Consider the following 22,212-nt stretch of genomic DNA (forward strand, 5'->3'; position numbering starts at 1 on the left):
AACAGAGCCCTGAGCAGGAGGCACCCGGCAGGGTAAAAGGCCACTCCTTCAGAGCAAGGACCAGTGTTGCCCCTAGAGAAGTAAGAGGCCTGTGCTTCTCACCAGGCAGAGGTTAAGAGGGCAGCGCAGGGAGAGGGGCAGGGGAGAGCAGAGCTGAGGGAGAGTAGAATTACAGCAGTCCCTGGCACTAGCTTTCCAGACAGGCTGCAGCTGCCACCTGGCTGGCTCCCTCCTGACAGAGGGCAGCTCTCCCCCAAACTGCCGCCACTCACGCTCCACATCAAAAGACAGGAAGAGCATGTGCCTCACTCAGCAGTCCCAGCAGCCCCAGCCGCCACCACCACCACCCTCACCAGCTCCCCCAGCAGGCAGTGAGTGGGAGGCAGAGCAGGCGGACGGGCTCAGCAGAGAACAGACCCTGCCGCCCAGACGCCACTCCCCCTTCTAGGCATCCTGGGGCCCCAAGCAGGGCAGACTGGCACTGCCAGGTGCTGGTCATGTGGACCCCAGCTCTGCCGAATGCCAGCGCTACCTGGACAGATACAGAAGTCAGAACCCCTCAACATGGGGCCTCATGCCGTTGGTGTGACAGCCACAGCGGGCCACTACGGGAGCTCCCACTGTGAAGACCATGATATTTGGGCTGCCCACTTCTACCTGCCCCCAGCAGTGCCAGCCACGGACTGGGGGCACCCACGGCAGCTCTGCTGGGCTGCAAGTCCCTAAAAAGGGCTTGGGGCACAGAGAAGTCAGAGGAATTAGTGTCACCTTGGACAAGCAGGTGGGTGGTATGGACAGCCTCCCCTTGAATGCTGTATGCACGGCAGGTGTAGGCACCTCTGTCCTCCCGGCTGACCGATGTCACCGTCAGGCTCCCATCACTCACCTGGGGCCAAGGAGAGACAGAGCTCAGCACCCACTCTGGGGCCAAGCCAACACCACCCTCAGGAGGAGGTGGCCTCAGCTTCATGCACCTCAGAGCTACGCAGGCAGGTGCCTCACTTGCCATTTCCCTCCATCCACACAGACCCCAGACAGTCTGCCTGCTGTTTCTTCCTCCTCTGTGCCCTTGCACAGTGTCACTGGTCATGTGCAGACAGCTGTGGTGAGCAAGAAGGGGCCAAGGAAGGCAGAGGGAGTGAAGTGGCCCCAACAAAGACCCATACGTACCTGGTATTTCCCACTAGCACCTAGGAGTGTCCCCTCCTTGAGCCAGGTGACAATAGGCTTGGGGTTCCCAAAGGCTGTGCAGGTCATGGTAACGCTGCCACCCTCCTTGGCCTCGATGTACTGGGGGGGTGTTTCTGTAAAGGTGGGAGGAGCTGCAAAGAGACCACAAAGGCTCAGAGTGGGAATTGTGGGCTGCTGCCACGCGCCATGCCCGCCTGCCCCAGGCACCACGCCCGTGTGATCTTTATGGTCCTCACAGGCTCCTGCATGACCCTCTCCGAAGCATAAGGATGAAGGAAGGAAGGTGGAGACAGGTACAATACTCTGCCCATGAATCTCACACAGGGAGAGCAGACCTGGAATTCAAAGGCAGTCTGGCAGCGTCCAAATTCTAAATACTATCCATTGCAATCGTCAAATTCCCAAGAGATGCATGTTTGCTGAGCACCTATAGGGAAGCACTGAGCACAGCACCAAGACGAGGGGGCAGACAAGACAGCTCTCCCTGGCTTCCATAGAGCCTGCATCTGCTACCAGCTCCACAGGCTGCTCCATCATCCTTCCATCTTTGTCCTCATGGGCATCCATATCAGCTCTACTTCCTTAACCCAGCTTGGCCAGGCTCTGGCATCCGGGGCCTTTGCCATCTGCCTCCACCTAGGCTCTCTGCCTTCATCTCTCTGCCAGGCTGCTTGCTGCTTACTGCTACTCTAATTGCGCAAGGTTGTCCCCCTCCACCACCACCTAGATTGGAGATTTAACTAAAATTTCATCCTCTTGAATAGTCAGCTTTTAAGATACTTGGTCTCATGTCCTCCAAGCTGCTTGCCGAGGAAATATGGTCAATCTTGATGCCTTGGACCATCAGCTCTTCAGTCTTCTGAAATGACAAGGAGGGGCCCCACTTCTACGCACTGCCCTGCGGGTCCACAGTGCACTCTGAGCTCATCTCCAGGCATCCGAAGCTCAGCACCTGGCACCCGTTGTGCAACCCTGAGCAAGTGACTCAGCCTCTCTGGGCTTTATCTAAACCCCCACCCTCCGGAACTGCCGTGAGGAATGAATGAGCTGCAGTGTGTAAACAGGATCTTGTACAACATAAGCGTGCAACGTGTTACGTATTTTGCCAGTGCCATCATCACTGGCATCTCCCCAGAAGCCTCTGGAGCATCGTGGGAAGCTTTCCTCAGGGTCTCTCCTCTCCAGACAGCCCTGCCCCGAGAACCAGTGAGAGCATCTTCTGCCCCTCTGCCAGTCTCATCTACCAGATTTTGCCCTTCACTGTGCCCTGACCACACTGCCTTCTTGGTCTTTCTTGAGCATGCCAAGAGCATCCAACCTCGGGGTCCTCACATTTGCTTCCCTCTCTGCTTGGAGCTTGATATAAAGACCTCCCTCCTTCAGTCACACAAGTCTTTGCTAAGATGGCATGTCTGCCTTGCCTGGTCAGCCAATCTGAATCTGAGACGGCACTTCCAGTGTTATCCGTCCCCTTAGACTGTTTGATTGTCTTCAAAGCATTTATCACCAACTCTCCTTAAGAACAGAGATCTTTTCCACAAACCCCACTGCATGCCCAGCTTTTAGCATAGTTCCTGGTGTGTAATGGAGCCCTCAACAAACATCTACTGAATGGATCAATGAATGAATGGACAATGAATGAATGAAGGCACACTCACACACACACCTACAAACCAACACAAATGCAAACACATAAAACTCCTTATGAGCATGAATGTGGTAAGACCATTTTCTTCCATGACCTTCCAAACCCTCAGCTCAGTGTGGGCACATGGGGACACTGGGAGAGTGGGTGTTGAATGGACTAAACAGCACACTCCATCACACACAACAGACATCCTCAAGGCCGCCAATTCTGATCCAATGTCTAATACACACACACACAGAAAAAATGGCCAAAATCATCCACATCCTTGCAAAGCGATCTTGTAACCCTAACTTCCGGGCCTCTCCCCCTGCCCAGAAATGTGCTCTCCTCCCCAACAGAGCCCCCTCACAGCCACTCCTGCCCCCCCAACAACACAGTCAGCACAGCCACAGCCTCTGTTACCTCTGGTACTAAACTTAAAGGAAAGATAATAAATTAAATTATGTCCTGAAGTGACAAATTAATTGCAAATTACATAATTACTTTATTATTTAGGTGCTAATCAAGAAAGTGCTTTGAACATGTTCAAGTTTTCAGGAAAATAATGGTTTGACTCTGGATTATTTACTGAATTAGGGGTTAGCTTGCCAGCTGCATTTCCAGTCTTAATTCTTTTTTACAAGTGCCCTATAATTAATAGTGCACGTTAGAGATAGGCTGGCCTCTCTGCTGTGGAATTCACCAACCTAGAGTGAGGCTTGCTTGGGCTTTTCAGGTATTTTATATGTGATAAAGAAATAATTTGGTCTGTTTCCACACAACTGATCTTCAAGAAAACACATCAAGAGAATGAGACAATTTGTAATTCTAATTTTTCACTGGCCTTTCATTTTTCAAAGGTGATCCCAGTCAGAAAATGCCTGACATTAAACAGGCACGGTCGGAAGCAATGGATGTTAGTGTTCCAGGCTCTCTCCTTCAGCAAGGAGAACATTTAAGCTGGAAGGAAGCCCCGAACTTGGGGGCAGGGAGAGGAGAACAAAAGGAGAAAGATCTCCCCCTCATTTGGCAAGGTGGCTGTGCTGCCCTGCCTGTCTGGCAGGCAGGCTCCTTGGTAAGGGCAAAGTGCTTTGTGAGAAGCCCTGGGTCTAAAACCTGAAACAGGTGGTGCACATTCTTAGCTGTTCTGCCTAACCCGTCCACATAAGCCACCCTCCTGCGTTCCCCGCGTGTACCAGCTCTCCTTCCTCTGGGCTTCCAGGTATGCTGTTCCCTCCACCTGGAATACTCTTCCCCACCTCCCAGCCCTGCCCCTGGCCGACTCCTCCTCCCTGGTCAGAGAAGCTCTCCCTCGCCCTGTGCCCCCAAAGCCCACAGGGCCACTGTCTCTGGACTTGACTGCCCACTGCTGTACCCCCAGCACTGGCCAGAGTGGACAGTCAAGAACGTGTTTTGAGTGGCTGATTATTGGTGGCCTCCTCGCCAAGACTTTCAGGCTATGACAATCCTCTTCGTCTTTCAGCCTGAAGCACCTGCTGTGTTACCACATCCCTGTGGATACACTGGCATCCAACTTCATGTTTTTTCTCTTGACGAGGAAGATGGCCAGCATCTTACACATACATACCCACATGTAATGAACATTTCAGACCTGGGCAAGACACTTTCTCACCCTTAATCCTCACAATGGCTTTGCACATAGGCATTGTTTTTGGTAATGGAGAAAACTGAAGCTTAGGGAGGTAAATCCCAAGGTCATAGGGCGAACATGCCAAGGATTCATGACATGGATTCAGGATCTATTCCATGCCAATTCCACGCCAATTCCACTCTGAGCAACTAGGAATCCCCAGAGAATCAACTCCCACTCGTGCAAACTAAGACAGAGACGTACTAGAACACACACTTCCACACTACAGTCTACTTCCTGTCACGTGGGCGTCTGCTGAATGCCTAGTCTCTCAAGTTGCTGAAACCAACACTAGCAGGATGATGCGAAAGGAACAGGAGGAGGCACTTTGAGATTCCAGCCTAGCTTAGGAAAGGGCATGAGAAAGAAAGAAAGCAGCGTGGGGACTTCTGGCTCAGTGTTCAGTCAGTGAAGCTTTTAGCAGCAGATTTACCTTCCTAATTATGTTTTGCTTGGGCTAATATTAAGACGAGTTTTCATTCCCAGCACATACAACAGCTGGCATCAAAAGGAGGTGACTCAAAGCTTGCCGGGTGCTGGGGACAGCCCACCCAAGGTTTAAAATGAGCCTCCCATCAGCCTCTTGGGACTGGCTGACAAGAGCCAACTGCATCTAATGGGTCAAGCAGCCTGGACCAACCCCAACCAAGGGCTGCGTCTCTGAGTTTGCTTTTCCCAGAGGTCAGCACTCTGGCTAAAATTCTCTGTACCTCCAGCACCCTGGATGGGTTCTCAAGCCAGAAGGAGGATGGTCTGACCCAAGCCCTGAGAGGAATGACCCAGCCCTGCAAGGCAGGGCAGACAGAGCCATCCTTCAGGGCAGATCAATACTGAGAGCAGCATCCAAGCCCGGAGCAACACCAGCTTCTCTCTCCCAAGCACAGTATCTACCATCACAGACATCAAAACCGGATGGACCCAAGCTGTGTGTGCACTTCCAAAGCATACACGCTGCTGAAGCCTCAGTAACTAGCCTAGGTCTGCAACACAGAGGTGGCTGGATACATCTTGTAATAAACTGAATAAAAAAGAATAAGGGTCTAGCCAGAAAAACAAAACAGAAAAAGCCTGCTTTCCCTACACAACAGGGATCACTCTCCTTCAAATTTTCTCCACAGCTCCAGCTTCTCCTGGCTTCCCCAGAGGCTCCCCTCCCATGCCAGGATGGCCAGTGACATGAGGGGGACTCCCATCCAGGAAGACCCAGGCCCCCAGCCTAGGCCAACACCGGAACCAGCACACACCCTGGGGCTTCTGCCCACATAGGGCTTCCTTGCCCGAACGCTTGAAATGCACTGCACACAGCACAACTCATTTAACGTGAGCTATAAATAACTGGTAGCCATTAAAACTGTTACTCTTCTCAGGATTCATCCAATTGATCAGTGTACCAGTATAGGCAGGGACTGAGTCCAGGTTTGCTCAGCATCGTCTTCCCACCATCTGGTGCAAGGCTTGGCGCACTGCAGACCCTCAGTACATGTTACGCAAATGAATACACTTAATGAGGAACCCAAACGTCACCCTGAGAAGGAAGGCTGTCACAGCGGACTCTGAAAATCCCACTAGAGGGTGGGGAGGCACGTCCCGGGCCAGCAGATCTCTCCCAGGTCGGGAAGTGATGCCAGCAGTTGCGGCTTTGGCCTCCACGAACCCTTGACACTCCTGCTCTCAAGAACCAGATCCTTGCCTCCCCATATGGAGCTCTGACACCACCGCCCACAGCAAGCACCGCCTCGTGCTCGGGGAGCTGCTCTTCCCAGGCACTGCACTGACCTCAGAGGCCCTAGGGGCAGCTCAGGGGGCACAGCGTGGGGAGCCCAGCATTCCAAGGCTCCTCTCTGCAGCAGGGACGTAGAGTGGGGATGGGGTGCCGTGCAAAGAGAGGCGTCCCCTAGACCACACCTCAGAGAGCAGGCTTCCTGGGCTGCTGCCCCCTCCCGGGGAAGGAGGCTGGTACTCACCATTGATGGTGAGGTGGACCCAGCTGCCATTGTGAAAGGTGTCATACTGCTGGTCCAGCATGAGCACTTTGCACTCGTACCAGCCCTGGTCCTCAGAGCGAACCTGCTCCAGCCGCAGTGATGCTTTATCATGAAGACTCGCTCGGCCTGGGGGACAGAGCAGACAAGAGCCCCAGTGCTGCAGCCAACACTCAACACCCCCCCCACCCGCCCTCGGGATGAAGGCAAATGGCCCATTGCCGCCTGCAGACCATTTCCCATGGCAGGGACCCAAAATAACAGCTGGCACCAACCTCTGGCTGCAGGTGGCAAAGCTAAAAGGCATAAAGCCTTAGCCATGGAGCCACAAGCCCTCCCTAGCCCTCCATCCTCTGCAGGCCCCATCCCAGCTGCAACGGCAACTCTGTGCCTGGTGCTGAGAAGAGCCACAGTCCCTTAGAACACTCCCTTCCTTTAGGAGATCTCTTGGGACAAAGGAAAGGGATACAGAGCTGAGGGGAAAGAGGGAGGGTGAGAGGGGGAACGAGGGAGGGAGGGAGGGAAGGAAGTTGGGGGATCTAGAGCAACCCCCAGAGCACTCCCATTCCCATGGAGTAACACCCCTTTCCGAGCCAGGCCCCACACCCCTTCTGTCTGGCAGAGGGAAGGCAGGTTGGAGACCAGGGTGCCAGGATCTGTTCCCAGCTCTGACACCAGTGCCACAGTTGCTGTTCATCTAGCCAGAGCCCAGCGCACCCAGGGAGCAAGGGCATGAGGCCCATAAGCCTGAGAATGAGGAAAGGGCCAGCCAGCAGAGCAGAGGCTCCTGGCCAGCCTCCTTACCTCCACCCTTGACCCCTTAGAAGATCAGCTTTGCCTCACAAATATGCTTGTCTCACAGCACCGAGAAAGTAAGATTTGCATCAGGAGTCAAGCAGGAGGAGGAGTGGTCCCCCTTCCTACATGGCAAGGGAGGATGTCCAGATACACTCAGGGTCCTCCCTCCCCTCGGCCACCACCTCAGCCCCCCACCGCAATGTCACAAGCTCCTCTGCTTGCCTCCTTGTCTCTACACTGGAAATCTGCCTATAAGCCAGACTATCAAAACCAACCAGGCCAAAAAGAACAAAGAGGTAGAGGCGCAGGGGAGAGAGAGACATGAGGTTTTCTGAGGAATGGAATGCAGTGAAGATAAAAGCCGTGTCCCACCAGCTCCCTCTCTTCCTTTAAAACCAAACACACAGGCATACACATACTCACACACACACTCATGTGCTCACACATACACATGTACACGTGTGTGCACATATATGCTCACAATCACATGCTCACATTCTGGCATGTGCATGTGCTTACACACATGCACTTGTGTGCTCAGATATGCACTCACATGTGTGTGTGCACACAGACTCACATATATATTCATGTGTGCACATATGTACATGTATTCGCAAACATATGCACATTTATACTCACAGGTGAATGCTCACACATGCACGCTCGTGCCAACACACGTGTGCATGCTCACGTGCTTGCACATGCTCACACATGTGTGTCAATGCACTCATGCCTGTACTCACATGTGTGCATGTACTTGCATACCCATGTGTGCACTTGCACACACTCGTTTGTTCATGCATGTGTATGTGCTCACACAGGCACAGGTATATACATTCACATGCTCACACATGCACATACCCCACACCCTCCTCCTGGGCTGGCGCTGGTAGTGATCACAGTGAGGCCACAGCTGCAGGGGTAATTGCAGCAGCGGAAGCAGAGAGCAGGCACTGCCACAAGCAGACACACACACTCAGAGGGAATGAGGTCCAACTTCAGAGCCAGAGGGAGGTGTGGGTACAGACAGGCAGAGTGAAGCCCACAGCTGCTGCAGCCATAGCACCAGCCCCAGCAGCTCTGACTCAGCATCTGTCTGCACAAAGCTACCCTCTACCCCACCAGGTCCCCCCTGCAGTGGGATTTCTAGGCTGCCCAGTCTCCTACTCCTGCAAACCATGGGCTTTATGGTTTGGGAGGGCTTCCTGTCTGCATCATCCCCTTGTCCCTCTCCCTCCACCACTTAATTAAAACCTTCCAAAGTCCAAAGGATGGGAAGAAAGAGGCAGAGACTGTGGAAAACAGAGATAACAGACCAGTCAGAAAAACAGAGGAGGCAACAGAGATGAAGGCAGGAGGAAGCTGGGCCACTGAGCACTGGGACCCGGCAGGGGAGGGGCAGCATGGCCAAGACCAAGGACAGGCGGCAGAGTGGCCCAGAGCTTACCTGCATACTCAGGGTCCACGTGGGGTGGGTAGTATCCAAACTTGATGAAGATCGGGATGGGCACCCCGAACTTGAACCATTCCACAACATAGGGTGGGGGCTGTCCAGTCACTGGGTGGATCACGTCGCATCGTAGAACCACGCTCTCACCAGCTCTCGCTGTGACAAACTCGGGCTCCTCTCGCAGGCCGTGGGCAGCTAAAGGGACAGCAAAGTTGAGGTGCGGAAAAGGAGGTGACAAGAAGATCCTGTCCTGGCAGCCCCAGAGGCAGCCCCCTGCCCATGTTCAAAGACATCTGCTCCTCTCCCAAGGCCACTATCCCCTGCTTACTGCCCTCCTCCTAAAGAGGAGCTCACAGACTCCCCAGAGGGTCCCCAGTGCTCCGTCCCACCTCCCCCAGCCCCCCAGCCCCCAGCCATGACCCCACAGGCAGGGGCCATGGGAAAGAAGCTCTCTTCAGTCCTGCAGGCCAGCTCTTCCATCGCAGCTCCTGAGGAGCAGAGCCACTGCCCTTCCCTGTGGCCCCCGTCAAGAATTCTAAGGGGTCTGGACATTGAGAAGATGCAGGGGCTCAGCAAAACTGCAGTCAGGGCTGTTGTGGCCAAGGGTAAACTCAGGCTATCTTCCTACACCAGGCTGCTTCCCACCAGAGCCTGCTAGGAGCTCCCTGCTGCCTCCCGGCCTCCTCCTACACCCCACCCCCATTCAGTCTGATGTTGGCAGCACAAAACAAGAGTGCTCCACACAGGAGCAGGGAATCCCTACCAAGCTGAGCAGAGGCTGCTAGGGGCAACACCAGAGAGAAAAACACTGTCAGGCCCCTCCTCCCACTCCCTGCTGGGCCTGCAGCTGGGGGGGTGGGGGGTTGCCAGCACTCCAGCCCTCGAGTTCCCAAGCCCCAAACCTATCAGGCTGCCAAACCCCAGACATCACCATTAAAACAGCAGGATGCTGGGGGCAGAGGAGGAGCCCTGGGGCCCACTAGCCTCGGCCAGCTAAGGGAAAACCCCCCTTCCTTGGGCAGAAGACACACTATGCAGCCAGAATGGGTACAACCACCTTCCTGGCAGGGGATTCAGTGAGCAAGCCCCCACCCACAAGCTGGAGGTTGGCCCAGACACTGCTCCACACTACTCCACTGCATGCTCCTGGACTCTGAACACTGAAGGCCCTGAACAGGTGTGCAACTCCCACTGCTGCCTGACACTCCTGACTCCACACCAGGCCTCTGTGCCCACAGAGCCACCTTGTCCAGCTTTCTTCCCAATCAAAGGGACAGCTGAGGAATCCTCTCCCTTCTGCCTTCCCTCACTTGACCCAACATAAGCTCGGCTAGACCAGGGTCCCCCAGTCCCCACCCATTTCCCCTCCCAGACAACTTGGGCAGCACCATGGACAGCAGCTCCTCCTTGAGGCTGAATACTGGGGAACCACAGGCCTCCCAACCCAGAGAGGATGCCCAGAGCAGAGCAAGTCTGTCTGCTGCCTCTGGGTCTGATTCTTGATGCATCTCTGACCCCTGTGTGCTCCTGCCTGTCTCCTTCTCTCATCTCTGTCTCTGTGCTTTTCTCTAGTTGTCGCTGCCTCCCTGCTGCCTGTCTGCTCCCTTTCTAGCTCCTTCTCCATGTCTGTGTCTCTCTGCCTTTGCATCTCTGTCTCTCTAGCTCCCACTCTATGGGGTGATTCTGTCTACTCCCCTGTCTCCCTGTTTTTAAGTCTCCTATCTGTGTGTGTGTGTGTGTGTGTGTGTGTGTGTGTGTGTTGGGGGTGGGGTATGTGGATTTCTGTTCAGCTGTGCAATGGGAAGGAGTTTGCCTGCTTTTTTTCTTTGTGAACCTCCCTCTCTTGCTTGTGTGTTTCTGTGTTTCATCTATTTCTGTGTCTGTCTGTATGTTGTCTGTGTGTCTCCTTGTATCTCTCCTTCTCTTCCTCCCCGTCTCCCGCTTCTCCCCTGCAAGTTGCAGGAGGAGGAGGCAAGACCTTCCAGAAGCTGATTGGCTACTGGTGACATCACTGTTTTCTAGAGAAAGAGCTAAGATCACAGAGTATTTTTGGAGCAGAGTGTTGCACTCACCTGCCTGAGGCCCCAGCAGGTTTCCCAATTCCCCCCACCCCCAATCCTGCTTCAGACTAAGTTTAAATTCCAGCCCCTCAGGGAAAGCATGAAGAGGGCCCTGCTGCGGCAGGTGCCTCCCCCGCAGCCCCAGGGGCACCCACATAGTGACAGAGCCTGCCTCCCAGCATCTGAAGCACAAAGGCTGATCCTGGACCCAGGTGTAATGGGCAAGCAGTGGGTACCATGAGTGAACAGGGGCAGCAAAGTGCATACACATGTGTGTGCATGCATATGCATGTGTAGCTCTAGGCAAAAGGACATGTGAGTGTGTGCAGATGTGTGTGCACAGGAGACACAAAAGGGAAATAGAAGAGTTGGGGGGGAGTTACTCCCCTGAACTGGGTAACCTGGGGTGGGGGGCTCCTTCTCAAGGAGAACTGGAGCCTAGGGCAGCAGAAAGAGAGGCCTTGCCCTGCTGGGCAGGTAGGTGGCTACCCACCTCTACCAGTGAAGCTGGGCTCTGGAGCTCTCTGGCTGCTGGGGTGGAGGACTCTGGGGTCAAGCCCAGGAGGCAGGTGGGCTCTGGGCTCTGACATGGCTTCCCACTGTGCCAGCTGCTCATTTGCACCTCCTGCTGCCTGATTCTCACTGCATGGCAATGAGGCAGCCTGGTTCACACCTCCCCCAGCCCAGGAGCAGGCTGCAGGTCTCCACCCCACCCTCACCCCCGCCAGCCCCTGGGGCTCATCCCCCAGCCAGGCAGCCACATCCTGAATCTCTTCTCAAGGACCCCACTAGGGACAAACAGCTGAAAAAGGGCACAGTGAGCTAAGCATCCCGAAGATGAGAAAAGGGCAAAAGAGACGGAATTCCCCAAGAAGAAGGCCTCCAAACTCAGTTCCACCCTCCTGGTTTTCTGGATCCTAAACTATTTATCAGCTTTTTTCATCTCTTCACCACCCCCCCCACACACACACGTGTTCTATCACCCACCACCGCTTTTCCCTAAGCCTGATCCTTTCTGAGCCAAAGCATGTCTAATAAAACACTTCCTACAGAAAATCTCACCACACATACACACACACACACACACACACACACAATGTAAACAGGCTAGCAATGAAGAGGGAAGAGGGGCTTGATGGGCGAGAGAAACTCAAACCCAGGAGGGCACCAAACCCAAACCGAAGAGTGACAAGAGATTCAAGAAGCAGGAAAGGAGAGACACAGAGGCAGGTACAGTGCAAACCAGACACAGGCAGAGAGAGAAACAGGCACAAAGGACATGCTGCTGGGACCCAGACACAGGCCTTCCCAGGACCCAGAACCAGGAGGGGACAGAGCTGAGGTTGCTCCTTCAGGGAACAGGCGGGCTTCTCTCCAGCAGAGTGGACTGAAGCACATGCCCACTGGTTCTGAAGGGAGCAGGAAGGAAGGGGGAGGGGCCAAGGAAGGGCTGGGGAGGGTGGGGAGGGAAGAAATGGATGGATGTGACCTGATGTGGGGAGAAGCTGCGAAAAGGGGAGAGACCCCCAATCCCCTTCCCCATCACAGAGGCCTGAGCAGCTCACAGAGGCGGCTGCAGCCTCATGGAGGAAGCTGGCATCCTCAGGGGCAATGACAGCAGGAGGCTGTGAGACGTCCTGGAGTTTGCATCCCCAGTTTAGAGAAGGCAGGACATAGCAGTTCCCTGAGCCCAATGGCTCTGTGCCTGGGGCTCTACTGGCCCACTTTGGAGCTGTTTCACCCCAGTAGGAAAAAGAGAGCAGGAGGGTACAGGAGGATGGGGTGGCCCCTGCGGCCTGGCTGACCTTTGGAAAGCCCACAGGGTACAAGTCTCCTGCTCTCTGGGCCAGGTGGTGCCCAGCGGGCACTAAGTCCAGGGCTGCCACTGGATCCCCTGTGAGCCCAGAACCATGGGCAACCATGGGCCTGGCACAGACCTGTGCCTGACATTCACAGCCTGGAGCTCTTCCACCAGGGCAGAGATGCCAAAAATGGGAGACACTCTTTTATACCAGAGAAGGTGCAAGCGCCAGTGCAGGGAGAGGGGCAGCTTCCTGCACACCTAACGTAGGCCAGGCTCCATGCTGAGCACGTAAGGCAGAGCTCACTGAGTGCACACGAGGCCCACCTGACAGGAAGACTGCCATCCCCTTCTCACAAGTGAGCCAGCTGGGAGGCGCAGCCAGGTCGCTCAGGTGGCAGGAGAGGCAGCCTGCCGCCCCTCTTTGCCTGCACTCCTCTGTGCCATCCTGCAGACCACAGGCCAAGCACCAAGGCCTCTCCCCCACTGCACCCAAGAAATCACACATCCCCCACTGCCCCATCCCCACAGCAGACTCTTCACAGGGTCCAACAGCCAGGCTCCTGCAGCCCAGGACCAGGCAAGGATGACAGGGCAGGCACCACAGAAGGCAGCTGGCTGACTCTGACTGAGCCAGCATCACTGTGCCATCAGATACCCAGAAGCCTCTGTTAAGAGGGGACCCTGAGTGAGCTCGGGCTGCAGGGGCCGAGAGTGTGGGCCCCTCCTGGAGCCTCCTCTTCTTCCTTCTCCTTCTCTGCCTCTGGGCACCAGACTCCCAAACGACAGGCCTGTTGTCTAATAATACAAGCGACAGCCACTGCCACCTCCATCTGCCAGCCTAAAAATAATCTCTGCTGAGTCCAAAAAAGGCACAGCCCCTGATAGTACCCCAATCATTTCTCCCTGACAAGCCAGGAGTCTCCAGGAGTTTCCAGGGAGCCGGCGACTCAGGCTCCCCAGGAGGCATACCCACAGGGACGGCGCGAGGGAGGCAGGCGGGAGACGGGCTCCCTGTCTGAAGCAAAGCCAAGAACGCGCTGAAAATGTGAGATGGAGAAGGTGCCTGTGGTCAGACCATCACACAATGCCCCGTTCTTTCCAGAGGCAGGTGGGCTAGAGGCCATCTGGGTACCATTTTGCCTCCAGCGAGGACTGCACACCCGTGCTAGACAGGTCCAAAGGGACATCCCCACCTCCCGTGGTCTCCCCCTAGGACTAGGAAACCCCATTCCAAACCTCCCCGGGGGGGGGCGGGGGGGGGGGGCCGGCGGGGTGGAGTCAGAGGTCAGGCAAGCCCAGACTGGCCTAGCAGGAAAGTTTGGTACTGGGGTGGAAGGCAGGCCTCCTCCCCCATGCAGGTGCCTCTCCCCACGACCCCTCTCAGGAGGGTTCCCCCAGCAGTCCACAAGGCAGTGATTTGATTAGCAACCTTAATTTGCTCTTGGCTACTAGATTATCTTTCCAAGAGCCCTTTCTTCCCCAAGAGCCCCTGACAGGAAGCAGCCAGTAATTCGACCTCTGCTCTGCTCCTGTAATAATGGCTCCTCAGCAGAAAGGCAAAGCCGCATCCCACCCCAGGCCCTCCCACCACCCAGGCAGGCAGGGGCCTGCACAACAGGCACTCTAGGCATGGCCAAATGTGCACGAGTGCTCAGGAGCCAGTGGGCGGGCCTCACCAGGTGAGGACACAGTGGGCTCTGCCTGCCACAGGGTCCTAACCCTCAGGTAAGGTCAGGTGGACACGGTAAGTGAAAAGTCAAAGCCCTCTCTCTGCTCACAGTGCAGCAGTCCTTGCTCTGAAGCTGGAAAATGAGGACAGTGGCTCACCTCGCAGTTTGTGAGGACGAGCCTGGCTGCAAGCTGTCTGCCACAGACTGTCTTGGTGGGTGCCTGTGACCAGGAGCGAGGTAAAGGGGATGGGGGCAGAGGACAGAAGGGCAGGCCCAGAGGAAACTATTGTAGTCCCCTCTTCTCCGAAGAACAATTAGTCTGGCTGGGACCTCCCCCAAAGCCCTGGCCACATGGAATTTTCTCCCTACTCACCAGTCTGCTGCTTATTCACGCAAGAGAAAACAGAAAGCAGGAGATTCCTAAGAAAATAGGTCAGCTGCTGGGGGCACAGTGAACTGGCACCCATGGGCAGTGCCCTGAGGGGCCAGGTTACCAGCTGCCCCTCCAGCCCAGCACCCTTTCCCATCTTGCTTGGGACCCAGCCCTTCTACCCTCTGGGCTACCCTGAGTAATGGGGAAAGGGTGCCCTGAGTAACGAGGACAGACCTGCTGTCAGCTTTCCCGGAGGCTCTGCTGTGTTTGTCCCCCAACTCAGGCTTTCTCTCAGGGATTTCAGCCATCCTTAAATCTGGAGCCTGGGCTGAGCCCCCAACTTTGGAAACTTTGGGGGTGCCTAAACTCAGGTGCAGAGCTGGGGCATAAGGAAAGCAAAGCATCTGCTCTGAGTCTAGTCTCGCTGCCACCCACAGCACTTGGAGAGGAGTGACTCCCCACTTCGTGCCTCAGACAGACGGCCCCCTATCCTGCTGTATCCCACACAGGTGTATTAAGCCACACATGCACACACAGGCATGCATGCACACGTGCACACACAGACACACACGTACACACCTATATGCAGACACGCGCACACCTCCAGACAACTTGCACCAATTACAGCTCTTCTCATGATTCAGAGCCATTCTTCACACAAGCTGCTTAACCCATCCTGGGGAGCAGACTGAAGAGAATGGCTCCCTGAGCCCCTGGGCCCTATCCTGAGGAGGCCACAGGATGGGGGAAGTGGGGAGATGTTAGTGGAGAAGCATGGAAAATCTCAGGCCTAGCCCCCTTTGGGGTTTGTCTCCCTGCCCTCGCTCCCTGGGCAAGGCACACAGAAAGATGACCAACACGCCAGAGAAAGAAGAGGCCGGGGAGAAGAGAAAACAGCAGGGCAAGCCCTGGGAGCCACACCCTGGCTGGGCAGGCAGAGCGGGGAGAGAAAACGTAGGCACCCAGGGAGGAAGCAGAGCCAAGAGGAAAGAGGCAGGGGAAAGGAGATGCCGGATTTTTGCATCTCCGAAACTAGGCAGCCTCTGCTCCTTGGGTAACCAGATCCCTGCTTTCTATCTCAGGGCCATAAACACGAAACCACCCAGCTCTGGGACCTGACAACTCCAAGTCCAGCCTCTGTCGGGCCTCAAGCCAGTAGCTGAAAGCTGACTCTTCCCACTGCCCCTCCACCATGCCCCTTCCAACACATCCCCTCCTCAGCTTCTCCCAGGGTGCCTGCTGCCTGCTACAGACACAACTCTGCCTCCAGCGTGAGTGCTAGGGAGGGGCACTCACACACTTGGCCACTTCCCAAGACAAGTCCCTCCTAGCTGATAGGCTGCCCATGAGGTCTTGCTTGCAACCCCCAGGTCCAAATCTCCTCCCTCTCATCTTCATTACCAAAGGGAAAGCAAAGGGTCAAGGCCAGGCAGAGAGTAGAGGGCCCTGATCCAGCCACCAGCAGGATCTGAGTCAGAAACTCCACTTTATTCGGGGACACTGTAGTCAGGTATAATCCAACCACAGAATTGGTGGTAGACAGGAGGAAAGAGACTTGGGAATCAAGGCCCAGAGTCAGCTAAGCATGGCCCAGGGTCCTCCCCCAGGCTTGCTCAGCAAAAGTCTGAGATGCTGAAACTCCAAACTCCCCAGACTCCGGATAGTTCTCTGGTCTCTCTCTTCTCCATACCCTCCCCAACCCCAGAAGCCCATCCCTACCACTGTCCCACCCCCCCTTTCATCCCTCTGCTAGAACAGCCCCTGCTTCCGGTAGACCCCAAGCTCGGCATCTCAAAGTCCCGCCCCCTCAGGAATCTCCCCGGAAGTCACCTCTGCCAGTCAGAGAACAGCTGAGCTCTCACACACAGGCAGCGTTTGAACACTGCTGTTTCTCATGTGAACAGGCACTTGCCATGCAGGGCCCCCCTTCTCCCTCCCTGCAGAGGCTCTGAGGCTATGACCTGCTGCATCCTTCCCACAAGCCTCTGGCCACAGACAAAATCCCTGTTTTGAAGACTTGTCAAAGGCTCTCCAAGCAGCCCAGATGCCTGCAAGCCCTCCACACATCTCCCTGGGCTGCAGAGAAATATGAGGCTCTTCCCAGACAAGGTCAGCCCATGAAAGGGCACTTGGTTCCTAACAGAGGCAGCCTTCCGACCCTCCCGCCAGGACACTCCTGGTTCCCAATGCCCTGAATGGTCTAGAGGAAAGAAATTGAGAAGAAACCTGGAACCCCAGAGATAATGAAATAATAGTAAAATGTTAACATTTATTGAGCACTTACTATGTAACAAGGAGTCATTAAAAACAATATTAACATTTATTGAGCACTTACTATATAACATGTAGTCACTCATCTCTTAGCACTAATATTCACAAAAAACCTACAAGTTCATCCTGTTACTCCATTTTCCAGTGAGGCAAATAACACTTAGAGAGCTTAACAACTTGTCCAAGGTCACAAGGCCAGCAATTTGAATCCAGGCTGTTTGACTCTAGTCCTAGGTCCTTAACCACTACATACAGACCCTCATTAGGCTAAAAACACCCCAAGACCAATAAGGAGTGGCAGACAGGGGTGAATGTCAAGACATCCCAAACAGAAGGCCCTCTCCACACCCAGAAAGAAGGCATAAGCTTCATGCCCAGCAACATGCAATATCAGGAAGTCCTTCTTTCTGTCTGACCATTTTGTGTGTTGCTGCAATATAAACCCATTTTCCTTTATTCTGTGTTTAAACTTGCAAAAACTCCAGCCCCCTCATCCTGAGTCCTCAGCTGTGGAGGCTATTTCAGAGCCTCCCTTCAGTGTCTCTTTTTTATTCAAAAAGCCCAGCATGTCCTTTTGTGCTTTCAGAGACAGTCCCATAGCAGGAACACACCAAAAACTGGAGCGGAGGATGAGGGCATTGGGAGACTTGACCCACCTCACACCTATCCCCATTCTGTAGGCTCCTTGCAGTCTCCCTGGCCTCAGTTTTCCCACCTAACAAATAGAGTTTAAAACCATCCAGGTCCACATACCATTTAAGAAAATCACCGTTCCCTCAGCCCTCCTCTGGTTCTGTTTTCAGATGTCCCCCTCCCCCAACAGCATGGGAGGCATTCCATTCCAAAGACTTTCTCAAATCCTTTCCCCCTCCCCCTCCACAGCCCCAGACAAGGTGAGGAGAGGACGCTGCAAAAGGTGCCTCCTGCCCACACCTTCTTCTGCCCTAGCGCCGCTGAGAGTGGGTTCTTTCCTAGGCGGATTCTCCCTGCTGACTTCCATCCAAAGACCGGTTCTCTCCGGCAGCCATCTCCTCCAGGTTTTGTGAACTTGTCCGCCGCTGTGTCGTGTCTGAGCGCTGAGAACCGTGAGCTCAGAGTCCTGGCACCCTCCAGGCTGCGCTCCTACTTCCATACAAGGGCTGAGAGCTGGGGGTGCCACCCAGCGGCTTGTAGGTCGCTTTGCCCGTCTCCAGAGCAAAAGCCCGCGCGTTCCCGCGCGCATCACCCAACTCGCGGGCTTCCCTCTAGTCTCATCCCCAGCTCAGACAACGGGGAGGGGGGGGGGGGATGAAAGAAAAAGAGAAAGACCTCCCTGAGCTTCGAGATGCAGCAGTGGGGACCCCCTCCCCCGCTACTCTTGCCCTCAGCCAGCTCTTCCTCAAAGCCTGGAGGGTGGCCTGGAGTCGGCCTGGCTAGGGCGCGCTCCCAGGGAACTTTTACCTGGCCAGGCCCAGGTAGTGCTCAGACAGGCTCTGGAGCCTGATTTGGCTAGCCAAAAAACGGACACTCCTCGGAGCCCACCTAGGGAACCCCGCTCTTCACCTCTCTCGGGTCTATGTGCGCCCCCAGCCCTGAGAGAAGGATTCGACCTCTGGTTGCCAAGATTTGTAGTCAGGAGGGGCACCAGCTGGAGCGACGGAGGCCCCCAGGGAGGATAACCCCGTCCCTTAGCCTTGTGTGAATTCCCAAGGCTCTGGGTCGCGCCTCCCTGAAAGGGCTTGTCTGTGGAGCAGTGGCGCGAGTGCTGCAGCCTGCCCGAACACCCGCAAACTCCCCGGCTTCCAGAGTTAGGAAAGCCGCCGACTCCCCAGCCCTCAAGAAGACCGCTGCTCGGGTTAAGGGCATCGGGCTCAGCACGCGGGTGTAAAAACCTGGGGCCGAGCATGGGCGAAATCGACCCCGATCCCTAGGTGTCTTTTCCCGTGTGCCCGGCAGCCCGGGAACTGGGACCTCATCCTGCCTGACCCTCTGGCCCGCAGCCCCCTGCCCTCCCCAGCAGTGTCCCGGGGCGCGCCTGGCCGGAGCCCGAGCCTCACGCGCAGAAAAGGCGCGGCGCTCGGAGGGACCAGGGAGCCTGAGGCTGGGAGGAAGGGGATGAGAACATCGGGAGGGGCAGAACAGGGACGCTGCACTTCAACTCACCTTGAGCCGCAAGACCTCGGGTGCTGATCACACTTGCTATCAAAGTGGCCACATACCAAATCATAGTACTACCGCGCGCCAGCCAAGAACCTCATCCTATCGCAAAGTGCTCCTGCGCCGCACACTTCTCGCCCGAGCGCTTGCTCACGCCCGCTCGACCCGCCTACGCCCCGCGCTGATGTTCCTGCAGCCTGGGCCGCCCGCTCCCCATCCCTCCGCGGATCCACTTGGCTCGGCGCGCAGGCTCCCGGGGCCCGGCGCAGCGGCACCTGCACTACCAGCCCAGGCAGAGCGCAGCCAGAGCCACGATGAAGCCTAGCTGCCGGGCCTCAGGCTCCGCCCCCATATCCCGTCCATTGGTCACCGCCCACAAGCCTCATAGACGATTGGCTTCAGGGTCTGCCCGTCACAGCTCGGAGGCGAGCCCATTTCAAGGTGCGTTGACGTGTAGCCAGCACAGAGCCGCAGAATCATGCGCATTGCCAGAGACAAGGCGTTGTAGCGACTCTGCTCTGTTCTCTTCTCTGCTCACACTGCATGGCAAGTTTCTGGTAAAATAAATGGTAGCTTTTCTGGCTTAAGAATGGGACCCTGTGAGTCTCAATTACCCGTGACAGTTCTGAGGGGACGTCGCCCCCGCCCACCCAGGGAACCCAACATCCGGTTTCCATCCAGCTAAAAGCAATTCCCGGGAGTATGATGCTGATTCAGTGATGGGGAAACCCAGGAACTGGCAGTCTGGGAAAGCACGGGAACGTCCTTCGCTGGAGATCTTTTCAAAGAGGTCATGCGCAACCTCCCCCACCCCCAATCCCTTCCACACACTGACCGGACACACTTCCCTCAGCAATGCTCCCCTCCTACCCGAACGTGATATTAAGTTAAGCTCTATCCAGCCCGAAGGCAGGGGAATGACTAAAATGACCTCTGAGAGTCAGAGTCGCTAAGATTTAGCATGAGTCATTGGTTCAGCAGCAGGAGTGTCACAGACCCGCCTCTGGAACACAGACTGCCTCCCCCAGTGCAGGTCAGCGTTGCTCATCATTACTGAATCTCAACTTCGAGCAATAAAAGTTGTTGCCCCCCCTTCTTCTAAAAAAGGCTGCTCCTCCTGCACAAGTTTCCTCTCCTCCCCACCTAACAGGGGCCTAGCCCCATGTGAGCATCCTAAAACAAAGATGGATTTGGGGAGCAGTTTTAGGGTCTGGAATAGAGGGATACAGAGAAAGGGGGAGATGGGCTTCCTGTTCCCACAGAAGGAGACAGATGAACAGGGAAGGTCTTCATACTTCCCGATCTCTCTACTGTAACCACTCCTCGTCCCATCCCCCAACACAGTTGCATTTGCAGAAGAAATAAATGAGTGTCATGGAAACTACAAACAATCGCCAGCATTCTGAGGCTGCAGTGAAGATGGTTGTTCTTTCAGGGGTGCTAGCAATGGCGAGAGCGGCAGAGCTCCCTAGGGTGGGCTGTTGGCCAAGGAGAGAAGACAGAGGGGCAGCAAAGGGGAGAAGTGCAATTTCTCAAAACACTTTTTAGCCACAAAGCACTGGCTGTAGGACGTGAAGCTCTCAGTAGAACAAGATTTGCTTCTGTGAACACACACACGTGCACACACACACACAACATATATTGAAAGTGACCTTTAGTACTGGACAAACAGCTTTCCCTGAAACGTGAAACTTCTTAGCTCACTGACAGCCAGGAGATGGAAAGCAGGGATCCCCAGCTGAGCAGCAAAGACATTGGTAAAGTTTTAGCATCTGGATGTAATCTAAAGAACCAGAACCCTTGAATAACCTCCTACTCGACCCACCCACTCCAGTCCTGCAAACACACTCAAGATGCATAACTTTGCAGACATCCCTCACTGAGTCTTTGCTTTAGGTTCTCTTTCTCTGTGAAGATGCCTTTCTCAGGGATATGAAGTCAATGAATTGGGAGCTCTAGGCCCCCACTGATGGGCTAATTCCCAGCTAGCATGCCCAAGAACAAGTCCACCCTCAACATAATCACATTCACATGCTTTCCAGGGTCCTAGCACTGTAAAGCCTGCCGAGATCCATTTGCAAAGCTGGCAATAGCAGGATTCTTCTCCTTCCAAAACTTCTCAGCAGCTAACTGGCCTAGAGAGAGGTGCTGAACTCCTAAGGGCTAGCCCCAGTTCCTAGCTCTTTTTAGATACAAATAAGGCAGAGGAGTGAGAAGCATCTGTGCTCAGAGAAACATTCTTCTAGTGGCCTGCAGAGTAAGGGAAAAGATAGAGCCACTCTTACCATCATCATGATTGATTTGCTGGCCATCTACTTTGTCCTACTCAGTTTGCTGGTTTCTGCTAAGGAATTAAAATTGTCAGATTGAAGGGAGAAAAAACACAAAGAGTTTAAGAGCATGAGTTGGATTGGGAAAAGTTTCAAAGGAACTATCTAAAACAGAGATCAAATTTCTTCTAGATACATCTATTGAAAAGGGAGTGGAACAAAGGAGTAAAGGCAGAGAGAGGAAAGAGAAAGTTGAGATACAAAGGAGAATGTTAGCATTGTCACCAGACATGTCTCAGTTGGTTTCATATCAGCTCAAAAGAGACATTCAGTATCAGGTCACAGTGCAGACTGAGACCAATTAAGTCTTTTCCTCTTGGCATATGGCTGATCTCTGGACCCAGGAAGGATAGCAGCCCCTCCCGGGCATGACTACATCCAGTGAACATTGAAGGTGAGAGCATAGCTCCCAGTGGTCCAAGAGGGACATGAGGGAAGAATGTGAACCATTTCATGAGCAGCTCATAGGTGTATCTGATTAGTCATCCATGTCACTAACAAATGCAGTGCATGTACATGGGTATGGGAGTATATATGATCCTTTCTACTTTCAGAAATACAAAACACTAGTCTTACTAGCTACTCTATGAAAAACCACATCCAGCCACCTACTCACACATCCCCATAGGCCCATGGAGAACAAGTGAGAAAGGAGGCCAACTAAGCTGCAAGTCCAGGAGAAGAGGAGACTACCCTTACCCCTTCCTCAGATGTGCTCATCAAGGAGGACTCGGAAACAGCAGCTCTCTCATGTGCCGCCCCTTCCCGCCCTGCGTGGTGGCACACCTCTTTGTGGAGTCTGGGTTGGGACAGTCATTGGCACAGCAGCTTGTGAAGGAGAGAGGCAGCTCTAACTGAAAACAATTTAT

The 22,212-nt window shown here is 54.6% G+C and overlaps 1 protein-coding gene across 4 annotated transcripts in view; it reads right to left on the reverse strand.

Annotated features, from left to right (window-relative positions):
- Positions 1 to 19,292, reverse strand: part of IGSF9B (immunoglobulin superfamily member 9B) — a 57,655-nt gene extending 38,363 nt beyond the window's left edge. For all 4 annotated transcript variants that reach the window (XM_028528048.2, XM_036014703.1, XM_036014705.1 and 1 more), the window contains exons 1-5: positions 19,020 to 19,292; positions 8,697 to 8,894; positions 6,434 to 6,580; positions 1,171 to 1,322; positions 769 to 886 (exon numbers count right to left, since the gene is read on the reverse strand). In XM_028528048.2, coding sequence (XP_028383849.1) covers positions 769 to 886; positions 1,171 to 1,322; positions 6,434 to 6,580; positions 8,697 to 8,894; positions 19,020 to 19,083 — 679 coding nt within the window. In that variant the 5' untranslated portion in view covers positions 19,084 to 19,292. The remainder of the gene's footprint in view (positions 1 to 768; positions 887 to 1,170; positions 1,323 to 6,433; positions 6,581 to 8,696; positions 8,895 to 19,019) is intronic.
- Between the last annotated feature and the right edge of the window lie 2,920 nt (positions 19,293 to 22,212).

The sequence above is a fragment of the Phyllostomus discolor genome, chromosome 13 (assembly GCF_004126475.2).
Source record: "Phyllostomus discolor isolate MPI-MPIP mPhyDis1 chromosome 13, mPhyDis1.pri.v3, whole genome shotgun sequence".
Lineage (NCBI taxonomy): Eukaryota > Metazoa > Chordata > Mammalia > Chiroptera > Phyllostomidae > Phyllostomus > Phyllostomus discolor.